Source organism: Stegostoma tigrinum, chromosome 2, assembly GCF_030684315.1.
Source record: "Stegostoma tigrinum isolate sSteTig4 chromosome 2, sSteTig4.hap1, whole genome shotgun sequence".
Classification (NCBI taxonomy): Eukaryota; Metazoa; Chordata; class Chondrichthyes; order Orectolobiformes; family Stegostomatidae; genus Stegostoma; species Stegostoma tigrinum.
In genome coordinates, this window is record NC_081355.1 from 127,730,291 (window position 1) to 127,750,596 (window position 20,306).

Below are 20,306 nucleotides of genomic sequence, written 5' to 3' on the forward strand. Positions count from 1 at the left end.
TCCACATTCAAGCCTATGTAACAAAGTTGTCCAATTGCAGAATCATATCTAGTGTCATTCATTGTGTTGATAAATTCAGGTTAGTACGGTCAGCATTTTTCCTGTTGCGACACTTAGGTGCTTGATAAATCTGTCAGTATTCGGGATTACACCGGCACTGGAATTCATATACCTCACTGATGTGAAACAAACTTTTTTGTTCCTGAGCGCCAGCAACCAATTAATTGCAAAGAATAGTCCTACATAATAGCAAGTAAAAGCAAGGGAAGGCAATAGCCTCGTGGTAGTATTGCTGGAATGTTAATGCAGAAACCCAGATAATGCTCTGGGGACCTAGGTTCAAACCCGTCACGGAATCTGCAATTAAAAATCTAGTGACAGTCGGGAAAAGCCCATCTGGGTCACATGTCTTTTAGGAAAGGAAACTGCCATCCTTAACTGGTCTGGCCTACGTGACTCCCGACCCACAACAATGAGGTTGACTCCTAACTGTACTCTGGGCAATTTGGGATGGGCAATAAAAGCTGCATAGTAGCGATGCCCAGATCCCATGAATGAATAAAGGAATACAGCTAGCTTTCCAATTCAGTAACCCTTGACATACCCCAACCTTCTCAGGCAAACAAGGGTAGGCTTGGCACTCTACAACATCAAAAGTAACAGTTTTAGCCCATTCACGAAGGAAACACAAAATAGGAGCACGAGTAGGACATCCAGCTTTTCGAGCCTGCTCCACCATTCATCACAGTCATGGCTAATTATCCAACTCAATAGCCTATTCCCACTCCTTCTCCCACCCTATATTCTTTAACACCTTTAAACCCCAACCGCAAAATGTAAGAACTTCTTGATAATCACACAATGGTTTGGCCATGACTACTTTGAGTGGTAGCAAATTCCACAGGCTTATCACACTCGGGGTGAAGAAATTTGTCACATTCCTGAACAGTTTACTCTATATCCCTTGACTGTGAGCCCTGATCTACACTCCTCTGCCATCGGAAATGTCCGTCTTGCTGTTTCTCCTGTTACAATTTTATGGATTTACTGGGCTAATTCCTGGATTAAACAGATTGCTTCATGAAAAAGGGTGAACATTTTGAGCTTATACTCACTGATTTTAGAAGATGGAAAAATTATCATTCTAAAACACAAGATTCCGAGAGAGCCTGACAGGGTATATGCTGAGAGGGTTTTCCCTTAGTGGGGAAGTTGATTCCATGGAGCATGGTTTGAAATGAGGACGCTCCTTTTTAAGACTAAGATGAAGGTGGTTAACAATCTTGGGAATTCACTTCTCCAAACAGCAGTGGAGGCTACTAAATATATTCAATACCGAACTGACAGATTTTTATCCTACAAGGGATTCATGGATTATGGGGTAGGCAGGTAAGTGTGGTTAAGGGCACCATCAGATTAGCCATGCCAATACTGAATGCATAGTGGGCCAAATAGCCTACACCTGCCCTGATTTCTAATAAATTTACCAGAATTATTAAACAATTGCGCACAAACATATGTAAGCAAATACATTCAAGTATTCTGGCATAAACTGAAAGACAGCTTTTCATCATTTTCTTTTAATCTTTGATTAGACATAGCATATCGCCTTACAGCAGTTAGTTTAAAAAAAAATACATTCAAAAAATCTTCAGATCATGTGCCCAAAAACAGGTAGTATTCCCAAGAAACCTGCTTATACAATGAGTCCACATCAATAAATGGAAAAATTCAGTTTTGCAACCAGCTTCAATACCCATCAATGCATACATGGAATATTAATGTTAGCACTTATTGTACAATAAATTGCTACACAGACGTTTTTTCAAATTGTCTCTGTACATTTAAATAAACTGTGTTTATTGCAGTGCACCTAGAAAGCACAAGCCTGCAAAATACTTTCCAGTACCATTTGAAATACAAATGGTGAAGATTTGCCCTGCATTGTAATTGCCAATAGCTAAAAAGTGCACACACCTCCTCGGTATACTAAGAATATCCCCAGTGTTGCCTGTCATAAAACACCCCAAAAAAGCTCTTAGTACTGATCTTAGCTGGTAGATTGACCAGTAATTGAATATTACAATTTGGCAAAATCAGATTAGAAAATATTACCGTATGTAAAACATACATGAAGGAATTATACACAGGTTATATATACATTGCTTGAGGACATGTTATTTAATGTATTAAGTTCTTTATTTATCTGTACATCACTAGTGTTCTGAAACACTGGGTGTGATCATATGACCTCGATTAACGGCAGGTGTAGGGCCATTATTCGTCCATGTTCATCATCTGGGAAGAATCAACATTAATACTTTAGCTTTTACCTTTGAGTAAATCAGTAAAAAAAAAGGAATAAATTAAACAAAGTCTGGTCACCATTTTGTATGGATTTAGCAACAATATACAGTATTAGGACTTCTACTATACTAAATAGTAAAACAGGTCGCAAGATAGGTCTGCCAACTATGTGCATAAAATGGAAGTTGCCTAAAAATATTGACACTTTCAGAAAAAGTACTGCCAAGTCTGTCAGGCAAATATCGTTTCAAAAGAAGCCAGTGTATAACTACGGTACACTCAAGTCTTTTTTTTTGTTATTACTAGGAGACATGCTTCCCTGCATCTGTCTGTACTACATGTTATGCAAAACATCTGCAGCAGAGCCATCTGCTTTCAAGAATGATAACCATTGGAAACAAATACAGATAGTTTTAAAAACCAGAAGAAAATAAGTGCAAAGTATACCAGTATTCTGGTTGACATAAGGTACAAAAAAAAACTTAAAATGTATTTTATTTTCACGTAGTGGGTTTTGGTAGAGTTGCATTTCATATGTTCACTTCTTTCAGCTTCTCCCAAATATGGTTTCATACTCTGTTAAGATCAAGTCCACAATCTGATTCTGGTATACTGTGTGAACTGCAATATTTCCTGTTTCTTTCTCTGGCCTCAGAAGGGTGGGGCCAAATACTATGGCGACACTTTGATTGGTCATCCGGTTTACTTCAGAACGAGCAACAACCCTGTGAGAAATTAAAGACAAAAATTCAAGAAATGAGCACCTACATAGTCAAACATTACACAATTACTAATAATATACACAAAATAGAATGTCCAAGTTACAGATGTCTAAATGTTCGCATTATTAAAAGACTTTGATCTATTAATTTTGAGTGGCGCATATCTTGAAGCTTTTCTTATGCTTAATAATAAATGGTTGCATATAGGCAAATGACAAGGTTACAATATTATATCAGTTAAACGAATTTCAGTTTTTTGTTTAGAGGATCTGAAACACTCCCACAGCTGCAACATGGTAGCGTCAATTAACTGCTTTTACAAATCTGTGTTTTAAAGTTATACAGGCATAACATCCATTTTTGAGCTAGAATATAGAGCACACTATTGGGGCAAAATATAGAAAGCATCAACTCTATACAACATACCATGGCTGACCTGGAAGAGATTTGTGATGGCAACGACCACCTGAATTGAGAAAATCTTATTTCTGAAAGTTATCTCAATGAGTTTTAAGCCTTGCAAATAAAGTCCAAAAGCTCAAATAGCATATCAACAAAATTACTCGGACTGGCATCTGTAACAACCATTTGTTGAGCAAGAAAATGACTTTCACTATATTATTCAATCAGTTTTAGTGAAGGGGAAAATGTTTACTATTAGTGCATAAATCTGCCCGTACATTTAGTGATGAAAAGGTACTTGATAAATTGTGAATGCCCACAACATGCTGGCTAACTAATGCTGCTCCACTGTTAGCTGTGTGAAAACATTATGTCGAGTTTAATAGTCATGTGATTTTAATGAAGATGCTGTAAGTTGCATATTAACTATTCACTAAACTTGCCAGAACAAATTAAGTTTCGTAATTACTAATAGAAGTCCCTATTAATATGGACATAGAACACAGAACATTACAGCACAGTACAGGCCCTTCGGCCCTCAATGTTGTGCTGACCTGTCATACCAATCTGAAGCCCATCTAACCTACACTATTCCATGTACGTCCATATGCTTGTCCAACGACGACTTAAATGTATCTAAAGTTGGCGAATCTACTACCGTTGCAGGCAAAGCATTCCACTCCCTTACTACTCTCTGATATTTGTTATTGAGTGTCACTCTCTGGCATACAGTGTAAACAGCTAGAAATGTGGCTTGGCATACTTCTGCTTTTAAATTGTTTTAGATGATTTTAAAAATGTCAAACATTAAAGCAATGAGTTTTTTTTTAAATCCTCTATTACTAGCTCACATTGTCAGAAACTTGTAGACAAACATTTAACAAATGTGCAGAAACAAAGCTAACAAATGCTTGCTACAAGGTGTCCTACTGGCTCAGATGTAAACATTATCACTTACACTGAGTTTTGAGATTTAATAAAGCATTATGCGAAAATGAACATTTTAAATAAGCAAAGAATTTTAATGCATGAATTACTATAGATAAGGGCTTATTTTTACTCAAAATTACCAAACACAGCTACAAGTTATGACAGTTACAGTTAATACTTTTTAAAATCACAGCTGTGTGTCACTTTAAGAAAACTAATCATAGCTGAGAATTAGTTGACACTTACTTCACAAGGTGTTTGAATAGAACTTGCATAGTGTCATGGTTTGGTTTAGGTAAGAGTCTGATTAGGTCGGCGATACCCTCAACACGATGCTTGTAGTCTGAAATTTCTGTAAGTTATTCAATAGAACTGGTTTTATTTGATTCAATTTTCTATTACCACATGTACCAAGATACAGTAAAGACTATTGTTCTGCGTGCTAGTCAGATCATACCTTAAATGAGTACATCAAGGTAACAGAACAGAATGCAGAATATAGTGTTACAGCTATAGAGAAGGCGCAGAGAAAGATTAACTCTAGTATATGAGAAGGCCGTTCATAAGATTGATAACTTCAGGGAAGAAGTTGTTCTTGAATCTTTTGGTACACGTTTTTCAAGCCTTTGTATCTCCTGCCCAAAGGAAGAGGGTAGAAGAGAGTACAACCGGGCTGGAAGAAGTCTTTGATTACATTGGTTGCTTTCCTGAGGCCGGGGTAAGTGTAGACAAAGTCAGTGGAAGGCAGGTTGGTTGCCATGTACATGCCCTTTTGTGTGTAAACACTTACATAATACTAGTTATCCTTGCAACAAAATTCACTTAATGCATTACCTGGCCCAGACTGAGTTAGAACACAGTCTAGCTGTCAAGTAAAAACAACTCTGTAGATTTCAGAATGGGATATATCATTCCTCTTTAACGATTAGCTATCATAAAGATTTATCACAGTATCAACAAAGGTCAACTAAACAAAAAAAGGTATCTACTTCAAATATTATCTTGTTTTGTCTCATCACATATGTTAACTGACCCGTTTTGTATTTCTACCACCTTCTGTTTCACAAATTAACTGTGTACCATCTGTTAGATTTTACATCGCACTTGTTTGCTAATGTGAAAGCCAAAATTAAAAAATGAGATTTACATTTGCAGATTTTTTCCCCCAAAAGTTCATTTTCAAGATGTTGATATCACTGGCAAAATTGGCATTTGTCATTCATCAGTTACCCTTGGAAAGGTGGTAACGGGCCTTCTGCTTAACAAGCTACGTTTGTGTGGTGAAGGTACTTGCACAATACAGTTAGAGGGGTAGCTCCAGGATTCTGATCCAACAAGAATAAAGAAACAGTGATGAGCAACTTACAGTGGAACCCGGATAAATGATTTTTTAAAATAGAATCCTGACAGTGTGCAAGTCATTTGGCCCATTCAGTCCACATCCACTCTTCAAACAGCATCCCACCTAGACCCAACCCCTACCCCATACCTACAACCCTGCATCTCCCGTGGCTAACCCACCTAGCCTGGATATCCCCAGACTCAATGTGCAATTTAACTTGGCCAGTCCACGTAAGCTGCACATCTCTGCATTGTAGGAGAAAACTGGAAAGCCACGCAGACACGGGGAAAATGTGCAAACTCCATACAGACAGTTGCCCAAGGCTGCTATTGAACCCAGGTCCCTGGTGCTGTGAGGCAGCAGTGCTAAGCACCTAAAATCACTGAGCCACCTTACGATGTTTCCATACATAGAAATTACGGGGAAACGTGATGGTACTGAAGACAGCTTGACGAAATGTTGTGGTGCATCTATAAGTTCCCTGACAGCACTCAAGATAGGAACATAGGAGCAGGAGGAAGTCTCAGCCCTTCAAGCATTCCCCATTAACATGATCATGGCAGATCAAACACCTTTTTTTTATGCACACTATCCTCATAACCCTTTACATCACTGGTAATGAGACATCTATCAAACTCTACTTTGAACATACCAAAAGCCTAAGTACCCAAAGGCCTTTGGGATAGAGATGCCCAAATACTCACCACAGAGTAAAAAAAACCTCTTCACAGTCCTAATTCTTCAACCAGGGAAAACATCTTACCAGATCATAAAATATCAATCCTCTGACCAGTTTCAGTAGCCACAGTATTTATGTTGCTGATCCATGCTGTTACAAGTTGGGTGTCACAAAGATCAATGCCAGGTACACAACTGCTCACAATCTATGAAAATGATTTGGTTTAAAAAAAACAAAGAACTACAGATGCTGGAAATCAGAAACAAAATCAAAAATTGCTAGAAAAACTCAGTGAGTCAGACAGCATCTGTGGAGAGAAAACAGAGTTAATGTTTCAAGTCCAGTGACCCTTCAACAGATGCTACCCAATATGCTGAGTTTTTCCAGAAAGTTTTGATTTTGTAAATGATTGGGTTGTTTGCACAACTGTAATATTTTCAAATTTGCTTATGACATCAAACTGTGTGAATGCTAAAATGTGACAGGTAGAATGTAGTGTGAATAAATGTGGTTGATTCCTTTTTATTAAAGTGTATAAAGTTAGAATGTATGGAAAGTACAGGTGTCCAAACAGAAGTAGACATGCTTGTTCATAGGTCACTAAAAGTTAGCATGCATGTGCAGCATGCAATTAGAATGGGAAATGGCATGTCTGCCTTACTCGCAAGGGGATTTGAATTATTCATTTTGGCAGAATGAAAATGCATATTATCTAAATGATCAGATGTTTCAGAGCTCTGAGATGCATGGCATGGTGCATGAATCACAGAATATTAATATGTAGGTATAGCAATTAATCAGGAAAGCTAATAGAATGCTGTGTGTTATTGTGAGGGTAATTGAATGCATGATAGCAGAGGCTATTCTTCAGTTATACAGGGCACTGATGATGCAGTGTAATAAAATGTGAGGCTGGATGAACACAGCAGGCCAAGCAGCATCTCAGGAGCACAAAAGCTGACGTTTCGGGCCTAGACCCTACATCAGAGAGGGGGATGGGGAGAGGGAACTGGAATAAATAGGGAGAGAGGGGGAAGCGGACCGAAGATGGAGAGTAAAGAAAATGGGTGGAGGGAGTATAGGTGGGGAGGTAGGGAGGGGACAGGTCAGTCCAGGGAAGACGGACAGGTCAAGGGGGTGGGATGAGGTTAGTAGGTAGATGGGGGTGCGGCTTGGGGTGGGAGGAAGGGATGGGTGAGAGGAAGAACCGGTTAGGGAGGCAGAGACAGGTTGGACTGGTTTTGGGATGCAGTGGGTGGGGGGGGAAGAGCTGGGCTGGTTGTGTGGTGCAGTGGGGGGAGGGGACGAACTGGGCTGGTTTAGGGATGCAGTAGGGGAAGGGGAGATTTTGAAACTGGTGAAGTCCACATTGATACCATGTGGCTGCAGGGTTCCCAGGCGGAATATGAGTTGCTGTTCACTGATGATGCAGTCTTTGGAATGTTGTGTACACTGTATTTGCAGAAGTTTGTTAATGCATTGGAAGCAGTTCAGAGAAGGTTTACTTGACTAATACCTGGAATGAGAATATTGTTTCATGAGAAAAAGCTAGGCAGGCTAGTCATTTATCTTTTGGAACAATCAGAGGTGATTTAATTGAAACGTGGGAGATCCAGAGGGGATTTGACCAAGTAGATGTGGAAAGAATGTTTCTCTTGAGATAATTTCGAAACAGAGGTCCTTGTTTAAGAGAGAGATGAGGATTTCTTTTTCTGTCAGGTGGTTAAGAATCTTTAGAATTCCATTGCTCAAAAGGCAGTGGGTGCAGAATATTTAAATATTTTTAATACAGGGGTAGATGGATTCTTGATTATCTAGGGAATGAAATACTAGTCAGGGATGTGTAGAAATGTAAAAGGTGAGGTTAAAATCAGTTCAGCCAAGATCTAATTGAATAACAGGGCAGGCTGGGAACCATACTCTAGCTCCTAAGTTCCTCACCGTTTAAATTAATGAAGGGTGACCTCACTGAAATTGTGACAGGATGGATACAGATGATGTGCTTCCCTCGGCTGAAATGTCTAAAACCATGGGACATAATCTCAGAATAACTAGTAGGCATTTAAGACTGATAACGAGGAGGAACTTCTTCACTCAGAGGCTGGTGAATCTTTGGAATTCTCTCACTCAGAGGGCTTGGAATCTCAAGCATCAAGCATGTTCAAGGCAGAAGTCAATAGATTTCTGGTGATAATGAGAAAGGGACACGGTCATCAACAACGAACCAGCTCAGTGAGTCAACCAACCAGGGCATGGTGATTGTGGGGTAAGTGGCATTGAGGTAGCTAATCCACCACAATTCAAGTGAAAGGCAGAGCAGGCTCAACAAGCTAAATGGTTTACTTCTGCTTCTGTGATCCAGTATAGTTTCTGGTCATTGGTCACCTCCAGGAAGTTGCTAGCTTGAAATTTGTTAATGGTAATACACTTAGATAATAAGGGAGGTGGTTACACATTTTCTTGCTCAAGATAATGTTGTGGATGCAATGTATTACAGATCAATTTAAGCCAGAATGTTGTTGATTTTTGCAAAATGCCTGCATGAACTGCTTCATTGTAGTTTTGGAAAAATTGTCAAATAAAAATGCAGGAAAGTTGATCAATTTGCAATCATTAGCCAATAGCTACACTTTTGACTTTATGGTGGAGCAGATGAAGATAAATGGGCACCGCCATAAGTGCAATCTCTAAACTGCTTGCTCAGATGTATATATAGAAGATCCCAAAGAAAGCAATGGCATTTCTTACACGAAATGGGTTGCATTCCCTTTTCGTGACATATATTTTTCCAAAATATATCTACTAGAGAAACTGGCAGAGCCAATTTGTCCTTGAAAACAAAATTAGGTGCTAAAAGTGACACTGGGTTCACAGGTTGAAAACCATTCTTTCACTTTAGTTAAAGGACATTCTATGAAAAGTGAAAAGCAAACAGTAGAGTATCTGAATGGTGAAATAAACCACATAAAACAAAAAAAATACAAATTTTGTTTTTTACTTTCTCTAAAAATCTAATATTGACTTTGGTTTTTATTATTTCCCAGTGAGTCAGGTTCAGACTTAACAGTGTAAGTAATTAGAAATTTGTTGCAACCTAAAAACAAATTGACTGGAGAACACTTGGGACTTAATGGAATGTTGCAAATGCCTCTCTATGGCCAAGATGTGCACTGCAAGCCTTTGTAAAACATGACTATATATGGATACAAACTAACAAAAACACTGACCAGTAGAATTGATAAGACAATTTCACTAAATGATGCAAATTCAGTTTACCACAAGTTAATGACAGATGCTACAAAATTAACTGCACTCATTAAACGTGTGGTGAGACTTTATAGAAATGATTCTAAATTGGACACAGGGACCCAAAATGTGCATTTCTTGTTATCTATTTTCTTTGATGTAGGAGAAAACCTTCCTTGTTGATGGCACTATTCCACAAGAATATTGTCCAGCTAAGATATTCAACAGGATGGGGATAATCAAGGGTGAAACATGAACATTACATTTTGGGAAGCAGTGGAGTAGTGGCATTCTTTCAGAACAGTGATCTTGAGAACCAGGATTTTGAGCCTTTAAAACTCTCTTCCTCAAAAGGTACTTGAAGCAGAATCTCTGAATATTTTTAAGACAGAGGTAGATAGGTTCTTGATATGCAAGGATAACAGCTTATTGGATGTAGGTGGTAATGTGAAGTAATCACATTATTGGTGAAGCAGGATTAAGGGTTGAGTGGCCTACTCCTCACTCGTATGTTCATATATGCATGTCTGCATATCTAGTATAAAAGATGATAGTTGAAGTGAGAGACATAGGACCAGAAGGCCAAACTGCCATTTGAGCCTGACACCATTCAACATGATCATGGCCAAGCAAATATTTCAATGCTTTTCAGCCACCCCATCACCATAACCACTGATAATTAGAAATTTATCGATCTCTATCTTAAGCATCTCAAAGACTGAGCCTCTACAGACCTCTGTAGTTGAGAACTCCAAAGTTTCACAATTCCATGTGAAAAAATGCTCCTTATCTTGGACCCAAGGCACATCCACCTTATTTTTAAATTGTGTCCCGTGGTTCTGGACTTCCCATACCAAGTGAAATATCTTTCCTTCGTCTAACAATATAAGTATTTCGTAGGCTTCAATTAGATCACTTTCCATGCTTTGTAGAGAATACAGACCTAGTTTTTCCAATCCCTCTTCACAGAATGGTGCTTTCCCCCCACAATCCAGGGAACAAATCTAGTGGACCTTCATCATATTCCCACTAAGGCAATAATATCTTTCGTGATACAAGGAAACAAACTGCACAGCAGTACTCCAGGTGAGGTGTAACCAAGGTCTTGTACTACTGAAACATGACCTTTCTCAAATCCCTATGTGATGAAGGCTAACCTTACAGCTTAGAGGTAGTAAGAACTGCCGATGCTAGAGTCAGAGATAACACAGTGTGGAGCTGGAGGAGCATAGCAGGCCAGGCAGCATCAGAGGAGCAGGAAAGTTGACGTATAGGGTTGGGGCCCTTGTTCAGAAAACTCAGAAACCTTCTAGCTTGTCGCAGGCACACGTTAACCTTCATTGATTTGTTAACAAGGAAACATTGATGCTTTAGTGCATCTACACTTCCCACCTCTTACTATTTAAGAAATACTCTCCCTGGGTCATACTCTCCTATTAAAATGGATAACCTCATATTTTCTATATTGTATTTCATCTGCCATATTTCTGTCCATTCACTGAGCCTGTCCAAATGTTACTGGCTCAGAACTGACTGCATGACAGACAAAACCCCTGGAAAAACATTAATGATGACTGATTCCTGCAGCAATGTCCTGGGAGACTGATCTTCAGCAAATGTGAACATCTTGCAGTGTAATCAGGTATCACTTTAGATGCAAGAGTTTTTCCTTTGGCCTCCACTGACGTAAGCTTTCTGTTTAATTTCAACCATTTCCTTTAATTTCACAACAAGATTGTCAACATCAAACTGAGATATATAATGCTATTGCTTGTGCAAGTTCCAAATTTGCATTAAAAGTCTCAAGAGTGAATATCAGCTTCGGTGTATTATTTTCCTGCTAAATTTCCAAGCCATTACATGTCAGAAAATCTGCAATCAATTTGTACACAGCAAACTCCCAAAGACAGTTGCATGGTTATGACCAAATAACCCTGTTGTAGGGTAATTCCCCTTTCCTTTGAAGTAATGCTGTGATTTTGTTTTAAAAACACCATGCAAGGGTCTTGGTTTAGCATCTCCATTGACAGTACAATATTTCCCCAGCACTGCAGTAGAAGGTTGGCCCAGATTGTTGTAGTCATGGCCTGAACTGGGTCCCAGAATTAAGACTGCTGCATATTGAACCATGTTGGTTTCACAATGATCAAATGATCATAACTTCCTCCAAATGAGCAATTTTAAAAATGTGATAAAGACACCATTAATCTGTGTTTTTTCACTTACTGACTGCATTGACAAAGTCATTAAAGAGATGATACGTAAACAGAGGTTCTGGTAATTCTCTGAAAAACATCTTGAGAGCCCCAGTAATGACATTGATATCCTCCCATTTACTGTCATTCAAGTCCAGCTTCTCATCTGTAAGGAAGACAAATTGATTTGTACATTTAAGGTGAGATTGAAAATAGCATTTCACAAATACTGTGCTTTAACAAATTATTTCAGAAGACTAAATTATACTTTTTGGGTATATCATATTTTAGGCTGCAATCAAACCTGAGCCAAACTGAATGAAAGAATGGCATTTCATTTTCCACTTGGACATTTTAGATCCTTCAGGGCTCAATACGAAGTTGATCAATTTCAGCTATAAATTCTGTCCTCTAATTTAATACCATATTTCAACCCCTCCCTATCTAAACTTTCTGCCACCAGCCAATCCTGTTCTTTATCTAACTGTTCTCTACTGCCATTTTCCCTTTGCTTTTTGCTCTGGGACACCTTTCTTACCTACTCCTCCAAACCCCCTCCTTTTTTTACAACAAACAATCCTATCGTTTTTTTCTAGCCCTTTCAATCCTGAACAAGAATCATATTGAAGCATTAACTCTGTCTTTCAGATGGGGCCAGGCCTGCTGAAGTTCTCCAGCACTTACTACTATTACTATTCGCAAAGTGAATCAAATGCTCCAATAATCAGGTAAGAAATAACCATCTGACTTGAGTCAAAACATGATTATTTTCCCATTTTTCATAACATTAGTATAGAACAATCATCATACAATCCCTACAGTACAGAAAGAAACCATCGGCCTATCAAGTCTACACTGATCCTCTGGCGAGCATCCCATCCAAACCAGGCTTTGGCTCTACACAGGCCCAGCAGAGGCACGCCATTTATTTTAATTTCAACATTTAGCTGCATAGGCAGCCAAACATTATTGTAGGTATTCAGTGTCCTCCAGGGTCAATTTCCATTTTCAAAGGTTTGGGTCCTCAGGGAGATACAAAGTTCTCAACCATCTTGCACAGCCCCAAAACTGGAAAAGAGCTTCACAGAAAACTTTTGTGGAGAATGGATTCCCCTATGCATTTTCTGATTTCTGGTAAGGAAATTAGCCAATTCTGCTTAGGTCTCAACATGAATTCTGAGCATTACATCTTTGAAATTCAGCTCAAATCTCATTTGTTTTAGAAATTCTGATGTATGCTCATACACAAATTGCTGACTTTTAATATAGTTGTGACAATGTGGCATACATCCACGTGTTTTGTTTAAACATATGTTTTGCAGTCTGTGCTATCTACAAGACGCACTGCAGAAAATCACCAAAGATTGTTAGACAACACCTTCTCCAAACCCATGACCACTTCCATCTAGAAGGACAAGGGTAGCAGATACATGGGAATATTACCATCTGCAAGTTCCCCTCCAAGCCACTCACCATCCTGACTTGAAATTATATCACTGTTCCTTCCTTGTCGCTGGGTCAAAATCTTAGAAGTCCCTCCTTCAGGGCTCTGTCAGCCTATCTACAGCACATGAATTGCAGCAGTTCAAGAAGACAGCTCACCACCATCTTCTCAAGGGCAGCTAGAGATGGGGAATAAATGCTGGCCCAGTCAGGAACACCCGCATCCCACAAGTGAATAAAACAAAATTGTATTTGTACATTTACATTTACGGATCTGTTTCATGGAATTTTTTTTATATACCACCAAACCTTTCCATTTAACCTGTCCTCCTTAATTGGAGTGCATAATTGCCCATTTAACAGAACAACCTGAACAACATTAAGTAAACACCTGTGGTGAAGGAAAACCCTATGGTAGAGTCACATGACAAGGAAAAGTAGATGGCTATGGTTATTCAAAGCCAAATACTACAGCCACATCTTAGTCTTAAGAATAAATCAGTAAGTTTTTGTGTAAGTTACAAACTCTAGCATCTAAGGTGGCTTAGGAACAATTTAGCAATTTTGAGGGAAATTGAATGTTTTAATTTCACTGTGTTGCAAATCCAGTGATAGTGAAGCTGATTTGGTTTGGCTTGCTATCCTTGAGTTGTAACAGTATGCTTTGTTTCTTGTTAGCCAACTAAGCTTCTATCCATGCTAATTCATTACTTTCTACACCATTAACTCCTATTTTTCACACTAAACTTCATTGCAACACGTTGTAAAAATGCCTTATAGAAATCTAGATGCATGATGTCTTCAATAGATTGGTCAAACATGATGCCACTTTCACAAAACCACGCTGACCTTGTCTGATTACCTTGAATTTATCTAGACACGCAACTAATGTTTAACTGATTTACCGGAGTTCTTTGAAGAACTAACATGTGTTCTGAATAAAGGGAAACTGGTGTACACAAGCTCACTTACAGGTGAAACTGGTCAGCTCCAAGTTTGGGCTGACAAGGTAACATTTGTGCCACTTGAACCCCAGTCAATGATTATCTCCACAGAAACTTCATATTTGTTCTCATCTTAAGAATGCTAAGGTTCATGTGTATCATTCAGTATCAAAAAAAAATTCCTTGATATACACATAAATTACTAAAACGCCCAATGTCTTCCTCACGTCATCTTTATAGTAATATAAAGAGCAGTTTATAATTACATCTAATTTTGTTCACAAACAACTCTTTAGTCTACAGCTATGAAATTCTAAGTGAAGAAAGTTTAAAAAGCAAAAAATGCTACCAACAACATAATTCCTCATTTTACAATTTTATACCCTTAATAGAGTCGTTCTTGATTTTGTCAAGATTCTTTGATTGAAAACTTGGTGCTGTATACAAGGAAGAAAAGTTGGACAGCAATTAACTTTGTGGCATCATTCCATAGTTAGAACAAGAGAATCCTTAGCGGAGACCTAAAAGTAAATTACTTTCCAGGCCTAATAAAATCCTAGAAGCTTACTGTACAGGAGGCCATTGGCTGATTGTGTTTGTACCAGCTCCTGAAAGAGAAACCCAGCTAGGTCCCATTCTCTAGCCCTATCTTTGTAGGTTTGCAAATGCATCACTTTCAAATATACATCTAGCTCTCTTTTGAACCCTCCTATGGAAAATGCCTCCATCACTCTCCCAGGCAGCATATTCCAAATCCTAGCAACACTGAGCAAAGAAATTTTTCCTCATCTCACTCCTAGCTCTCTTCTTGACAATCTTGAACCCTAGTTAATGAAACAGCAGCAAATGGAAACAGGATATCCTTTACCCTGCAAGAAGTGTAATAAAGTCACCTCTTAATCTCTCAGCTCCAAGGAGAACATGCCCAATTTCTCAAATCTTTCCTTGTATCTAAACCCCTTATTCCTGGTATCATTCTAGTAAATCTTCTTTTCACTCTCTTCAGGGCTTTAATATTCTTCCTTAAATAAGGCACCCAAAACAAATGTGGTCTGACTAATGACCAGGAAGTCTGACCTCTTATATACGCGCTTGCATCTTGTGTACAATATTCAAATACCCTGAATTTGCAAGTGTGCTTATCCAAATTTACCCACATTGTGTATAGTCAGCAAGAGAGCACAATGTCAACTTAAAAAGATACATGCTTTATAAAATGTCTTACCATGGTTGACTGCAAAGCGAAGCTTTTGTATGACAGCCAGGTTACCACTCACTCTGTACAAACCATCAACGTTTAAGCCTAATGACATAGGATGAAAAATGTAAGTACAGGTAAGGACTTTAAGAACATGAGCTAAGGGAAATAAATAAAAGCTGAAATTGCTGGAGAAACTCAGAATTATAGGGTTACTGGACTCAAAATGTTAACTTCCTTTTTCTATCCACAAATTCAACAAAATTCGTTTCAACAAAAATATCTGAAATTAAGAGTCTAATGACCACCTTGAAGCCATCGTTGATTGTCATAAAAACTCATCTGGTTCACTAATGTCCTTTAGGAAAGGAAACTGCTATCTTTACCTGGTCCAGCCTACATGTGGCTCCAGACCCACAACAATGTGGCTGACTCTAACTGCCCTCTGGACAATAGATGTTGGACCACCCAGCGATGTCCACATCCTGTGAACGAATTTTAAAATTGCTGCCAAACCTGCTGCGTTTCTCCAGGAATTTCTATTTTTGTTTATTTCAGTCTCCAGTATCCACAAATCTTTGTTTCATTCTAGACTAAGAGACCCGAATTGCAAAAATGTTAATTAAACTTTTTTTCCAGATTTCAATTATTTTCATTCATACAAGAAGGAAGTATCAGAGCAAAATGTGATTTGTTGAAATTTATTCCAAATTAATGGAAGCACTGAGATAGTGGAATTAGAAATAACATTTTCTTTTGCAATTTTGTGCCATTAATTAGAAAGGGTAAACCGTTCTCATTGTATTAGAAAATCTTTCACAAATTATATTACAGTCTAGCTTTTTAAAGAATCAACTCTTAGAATGCCATACCCTCTCTCTCCACGTGGTCAATACACATCATCACAAATTTTGGTACAGTTGAATTCTCTCTTTGACAAAGACTACTTAGATTACATCCAAATACTTGATCTGTATAAAACAAAAGTGGTGGGTAAAGTAATTTGTTTTCATGTAATAGTCCAAATTGAGTTAAGGACAACAGTGAGGCTCATAATCATCACAGTTAAGGAATAAATCAGAAAATAACTTTGGCACCAGCAGATGTTAACTGCAGAAATCGCTAAGTTTCTATCCATGATACCCTGTTGTTTGACAGGTTGTATAGGTATCTTTACACGAAACACAGCATTCAAATACATAATGGATGTAAAATTGGGGTACTCACCATTAAAAACACCAGTAAAATTGTTATCCATTCAAGCGCAAAGCAAATCTTAAGTTTGCAAAACTTAATTATTAAAACATTTTCAGTTTCAGATGGTTATATTTAGTCTTATTCATTCTGATTTTAAATAATGTCAGAGATTTTAAGCATTTTCTTTCTGTCCCTTAGAGTCCAGATGTTAATCTGTATCTCTTAATCCCACCTTTATTTCTGAATACAGCTTGGAATTGAATTAAATATTTTAACATATTTTCTGGTTTAGATGTCGCAACATAGTGGGAATTCTTTAATGTGATGTGACAAAATGGCATCCTATTTGTTACTCCTTTTGCACAGACCCCAGATCTCTTGTAGGCTGCACGAGACTGGCCATTTACAGATCAGTTTGCAGCTATCAAGCAAAGAAAGTCAATGGGTAAGCGCAATGAAATGCCAGGGCTGTTCATCTGCCAATGATTACAAAAGCTGGACCAACATTTCCTCAATAATGGAGATAATGGGAACTGCAGATGCTGGAGAATTCCAAGATCATAAAATGTGAGGCTGGATGAACACAGCAGGCCAAGCAGCACCTCAGGAGCACAAAAGCTGACGTTTCGGGCCGAGACCCTTCATCAGAGAGGGGGATGGGGAGAGGGAACTGGAATAAATAGGGAGAGAGGGGGAGGCGGACTGAAGATGGAGAGTAAAGAAGATAGGTGGAGAGAGTATAGGTGGGGAGGTAGGGAGGGGATAGGTCAGTCCAGGGAAGACGGACAGGTCAAGGAGGTGGGATGAGGTTAGTAGGTAGCTGGGGGTGCGGCTTGGGGTGGGAGGAAGGGATGGGTGAGAGGAAGAACCGGTTAGGGAGGCAGAGACAGGTTGGACTGGTTTTGGGATGCAGTGGGTGGGGGGGGAAGAGCTGGGCTGGTTGTGTGGTGCAGTGGGGGGAGGGGACGAACTGGGCTGGTTTAGGGATGCAGTAGGGGAAGGGGAGATTTTGAAACTGGTGAAGTCCACATTGATACCATATGGCTGCAGGGTTCCCAGGCGGAATATGAGTTGCTGTTCCTGCAACCTTCGGGTGGCATCATTGTGGCAGTGCAGGAGGCCCATGATGGACATGTCATCTAGAGAATGGGAGGGGGAGTGGAAATGGTTTGCGACCGGGAGGTGCAGTTGTTTGTTGCGAACTGAGCGGAGGTGTTCTGCAAAGCGGTCCCCAAGCCTCCGCTTGGTTTCCCCAATGTAGAGGAAGCCGCACCGGGTACAGTGGATGCAGTATACCACATTGGCAGATGTGCAGGTGAACCTCTGCTTAATGTGGAATGTCATCTTGGGGCCTGGGATGGGGGTGAGGGAGGAGGTGTGGGGACAAGTGTAGCATTTCCTGCGGTTGCAGGGGAAGGTGCCGGGTGTGGTGGGGTTGGAGGGCAGTGTGGAGTGAACAAGGGAGTCACGGAGAGAGTGGTCTCTCCGGAAAGCAGACAGGGGAGGGGATGGACAGCACATCCCTCACCTTCCAGGACCTCTCAGTCTCCATCTCAGGCAACCAGCTTGTAAGTGATGTCCATTTCAAGCCCACCGACTCCCACAGCTACCTAGAATACACCTCCTCCCACCCACCGTCCTGCAAGCCTGCCTCTTTGTAGGTTACGTGGAACAGTCCCTCTTCCGCACCTACACAGGCCCCAAACCCCACCTCTTCCTCCGGTACATTGATGACTGTATCGGCGCCGCCTCTTGCTCCCCAGAGGAGCTCGAACAGTTCATCCACTTCACCAACACCTTCCACCCCAACCTTCAGTTCACCTGGGCCATCTCCAGCACATCCCTCACCTTCCTGGACCTCTCAGTCTCCATCTCAGGCAACCAGCTTGTAACTGATGTCCATTTCAAGCCCACCGACTCCCACAGCTACCTAGGATACACCTCCTCCCACCCACCCTCCTGCAAAAATTCCATCCCCTATTCCCAATTCCTCTGCCTCCGCCGCATCTGCTCCCACAATAAGACATTCCACTCCCGCACTTTCCAGATGTCCAAGTTCTTTAAGGACCGCAACTTTCCCCCCACAGTGATCGAGAACGCCCTTGACCGCGTCTCCCGTATTCCCCGCAACACATCCCTCACACCCCGCCCCCGCCACAACCGCCCCAAGAGGATCCCCCTCGTTCTCACACACCACCCTACCAACCTCTGGATACAACGCATCATCCTCCGACACTTCCGCCATTTACAATCCGACCCCACCACCCAAGACATTTTTCCATCCCCTCCCCTGTCTGCTTTCCGGAGAGACCACTCTCTCCGTGACTCCCTTGTTCGCTCCACACTGCCCTCCAACCCCACCACACCCGGCACCTTCCCCTGCAACCGCAGGAAATGCTACACTTGTCCCCACACCTCCTCCCTCACCCCCATCCCAGGCCCCAAGATGACATTCCACATTAAGCAGAGGTTCACCTGCACATCTGCCAATGTGGTATACTGCATCCACTGTACCCGGTGCGGCTTCCTCTACATTGGGGAAACCAAGCGGAGGCTTGGGGACCGCTTTGCAGAACACCTCCGCTCAGTTCGCAACAAACAACTGCACCTCCCGGTCGCAAACCATTTCCACTCCCCCTCCCATTCTCTAGATGACATGTCCATCATGGGCCTCCTGCACTGCCACAATGATGCCACCCGAAAGTTGCAGGAACAGCAACTCATATTCCGCCTGGGAACCCTGCAGCCACATGGTATCAATGTGGACTTCACCAGTTTCAAAATCTCCCCTTCCCCTACTGCATCCCTAAACCAGCCCAGTTCGTCCCCTCCCCCCACTGCACCACACAACCAGCCCAGCTCTTCCCCCCCACCCACTGCATCCCAAAACCAGTCCAACCTGTCTCTGCCTCCCTAACCGGTTCTTCCTCTCACCCATTCCTTCCTCCCACCCCAAGCCGCACCCCCATCTACCTACTAACCTCATCCCACCTCCTTGACCTGTCTGTCTTCCCTGGACTGACCTATCCCCTCCCTACCTCCCCACCTACACACTCTCCACCTATCTTCTTTACTCTCCATCTTCGGTCCGCCTCCCCCTCTCTCCCTATTTATTCCAGTTCCCTCTCCCCATCCCCCTCTCTGATGAAGGGTCTAGGCCCGAAACATCAGCTTTTGTGCTCCTGAGATGCTGCTTGGCCTGCTGTGTTCATCCAGCCTCACATTTTATTTCCTTAATAATACTTTCCCCATGCAGATTTAGAGAGTTTAGGAAACCACAAGTTTATTTTCTTAATGAATTCCTTTGCAATCATGAGCCCTTTGACAAAATGCTTTTCAGGTCATATAACATTCCCAGGATACAAATATTACAAGATTTTTTTGAAGAAAACAATTCTGGTTCATACGGAGTGAGATGAGAGGAAATTTCAGACTCACTGGCCTTAATTTTCAAAGTCTTCCTAGATTTGGGTGGTGCCAAAAGACTTGAGAAATGCAAATGTTACATCGTTGTACAAGGTGTAAAGATAATCCCAGCATCTAGAATATAGTCAATTTAGTTTTCGCAGTGGCAAGCTTTCAGAAACAAAAGTAATAGTCACTTGGACAAATGAAGTTAAAAAAAGAAAAGTCAGCATGTTCACGGCAAATCTTGTTTCAAAATCCTGCTCGAATGTTCTGTTGCAGCAAGAGATTGATGA

General features: G+C 40.6%; 1 protein-coding gene across 7 annotated transcripts in view; it reads right to left on the reverse strand.

Annotated features, from left to right (window-relative positions):
• Positions 1-1,564: 1,564 nt before the first annotated feature.
• Positions 1,565-20,306, reverse strand: part of arhgap12b (Rho GTPase activating protein 12b) — a 238,944-nt gene continuing 220,202 nt past the window's right edge. For all 7 annotated transcript variants that reach the window (XM_059639246.1, XM_059639243.1, XM_059639245.1 and 4 more), the window contains 5 exons: positions 16,281-16,379; positions 15,436-15,513; positions 11,855-11,989; positions 4,608-4,713; positions 1,565-3,032 (listed from right to left, as the gene is read on the reverse strand). In XM_059639246.1, coding sequence (XP_059495229.1) covers positions 2,855-3,032; positions 4,608-4,713; positions 11,855-11,989; positions 15,436-15,513; positions 16,281-16,379 — 596 coding nt within the window. In that variant the 3' untranslated portion in view covers positions 1,565-2,854. The remainder of the gene's footprint in view (positions 3,033-4,607; positions 4,714-11,854; positions 11,990-15,435; positions 15,514-16,280; positions 16,380-20,306) is intronic.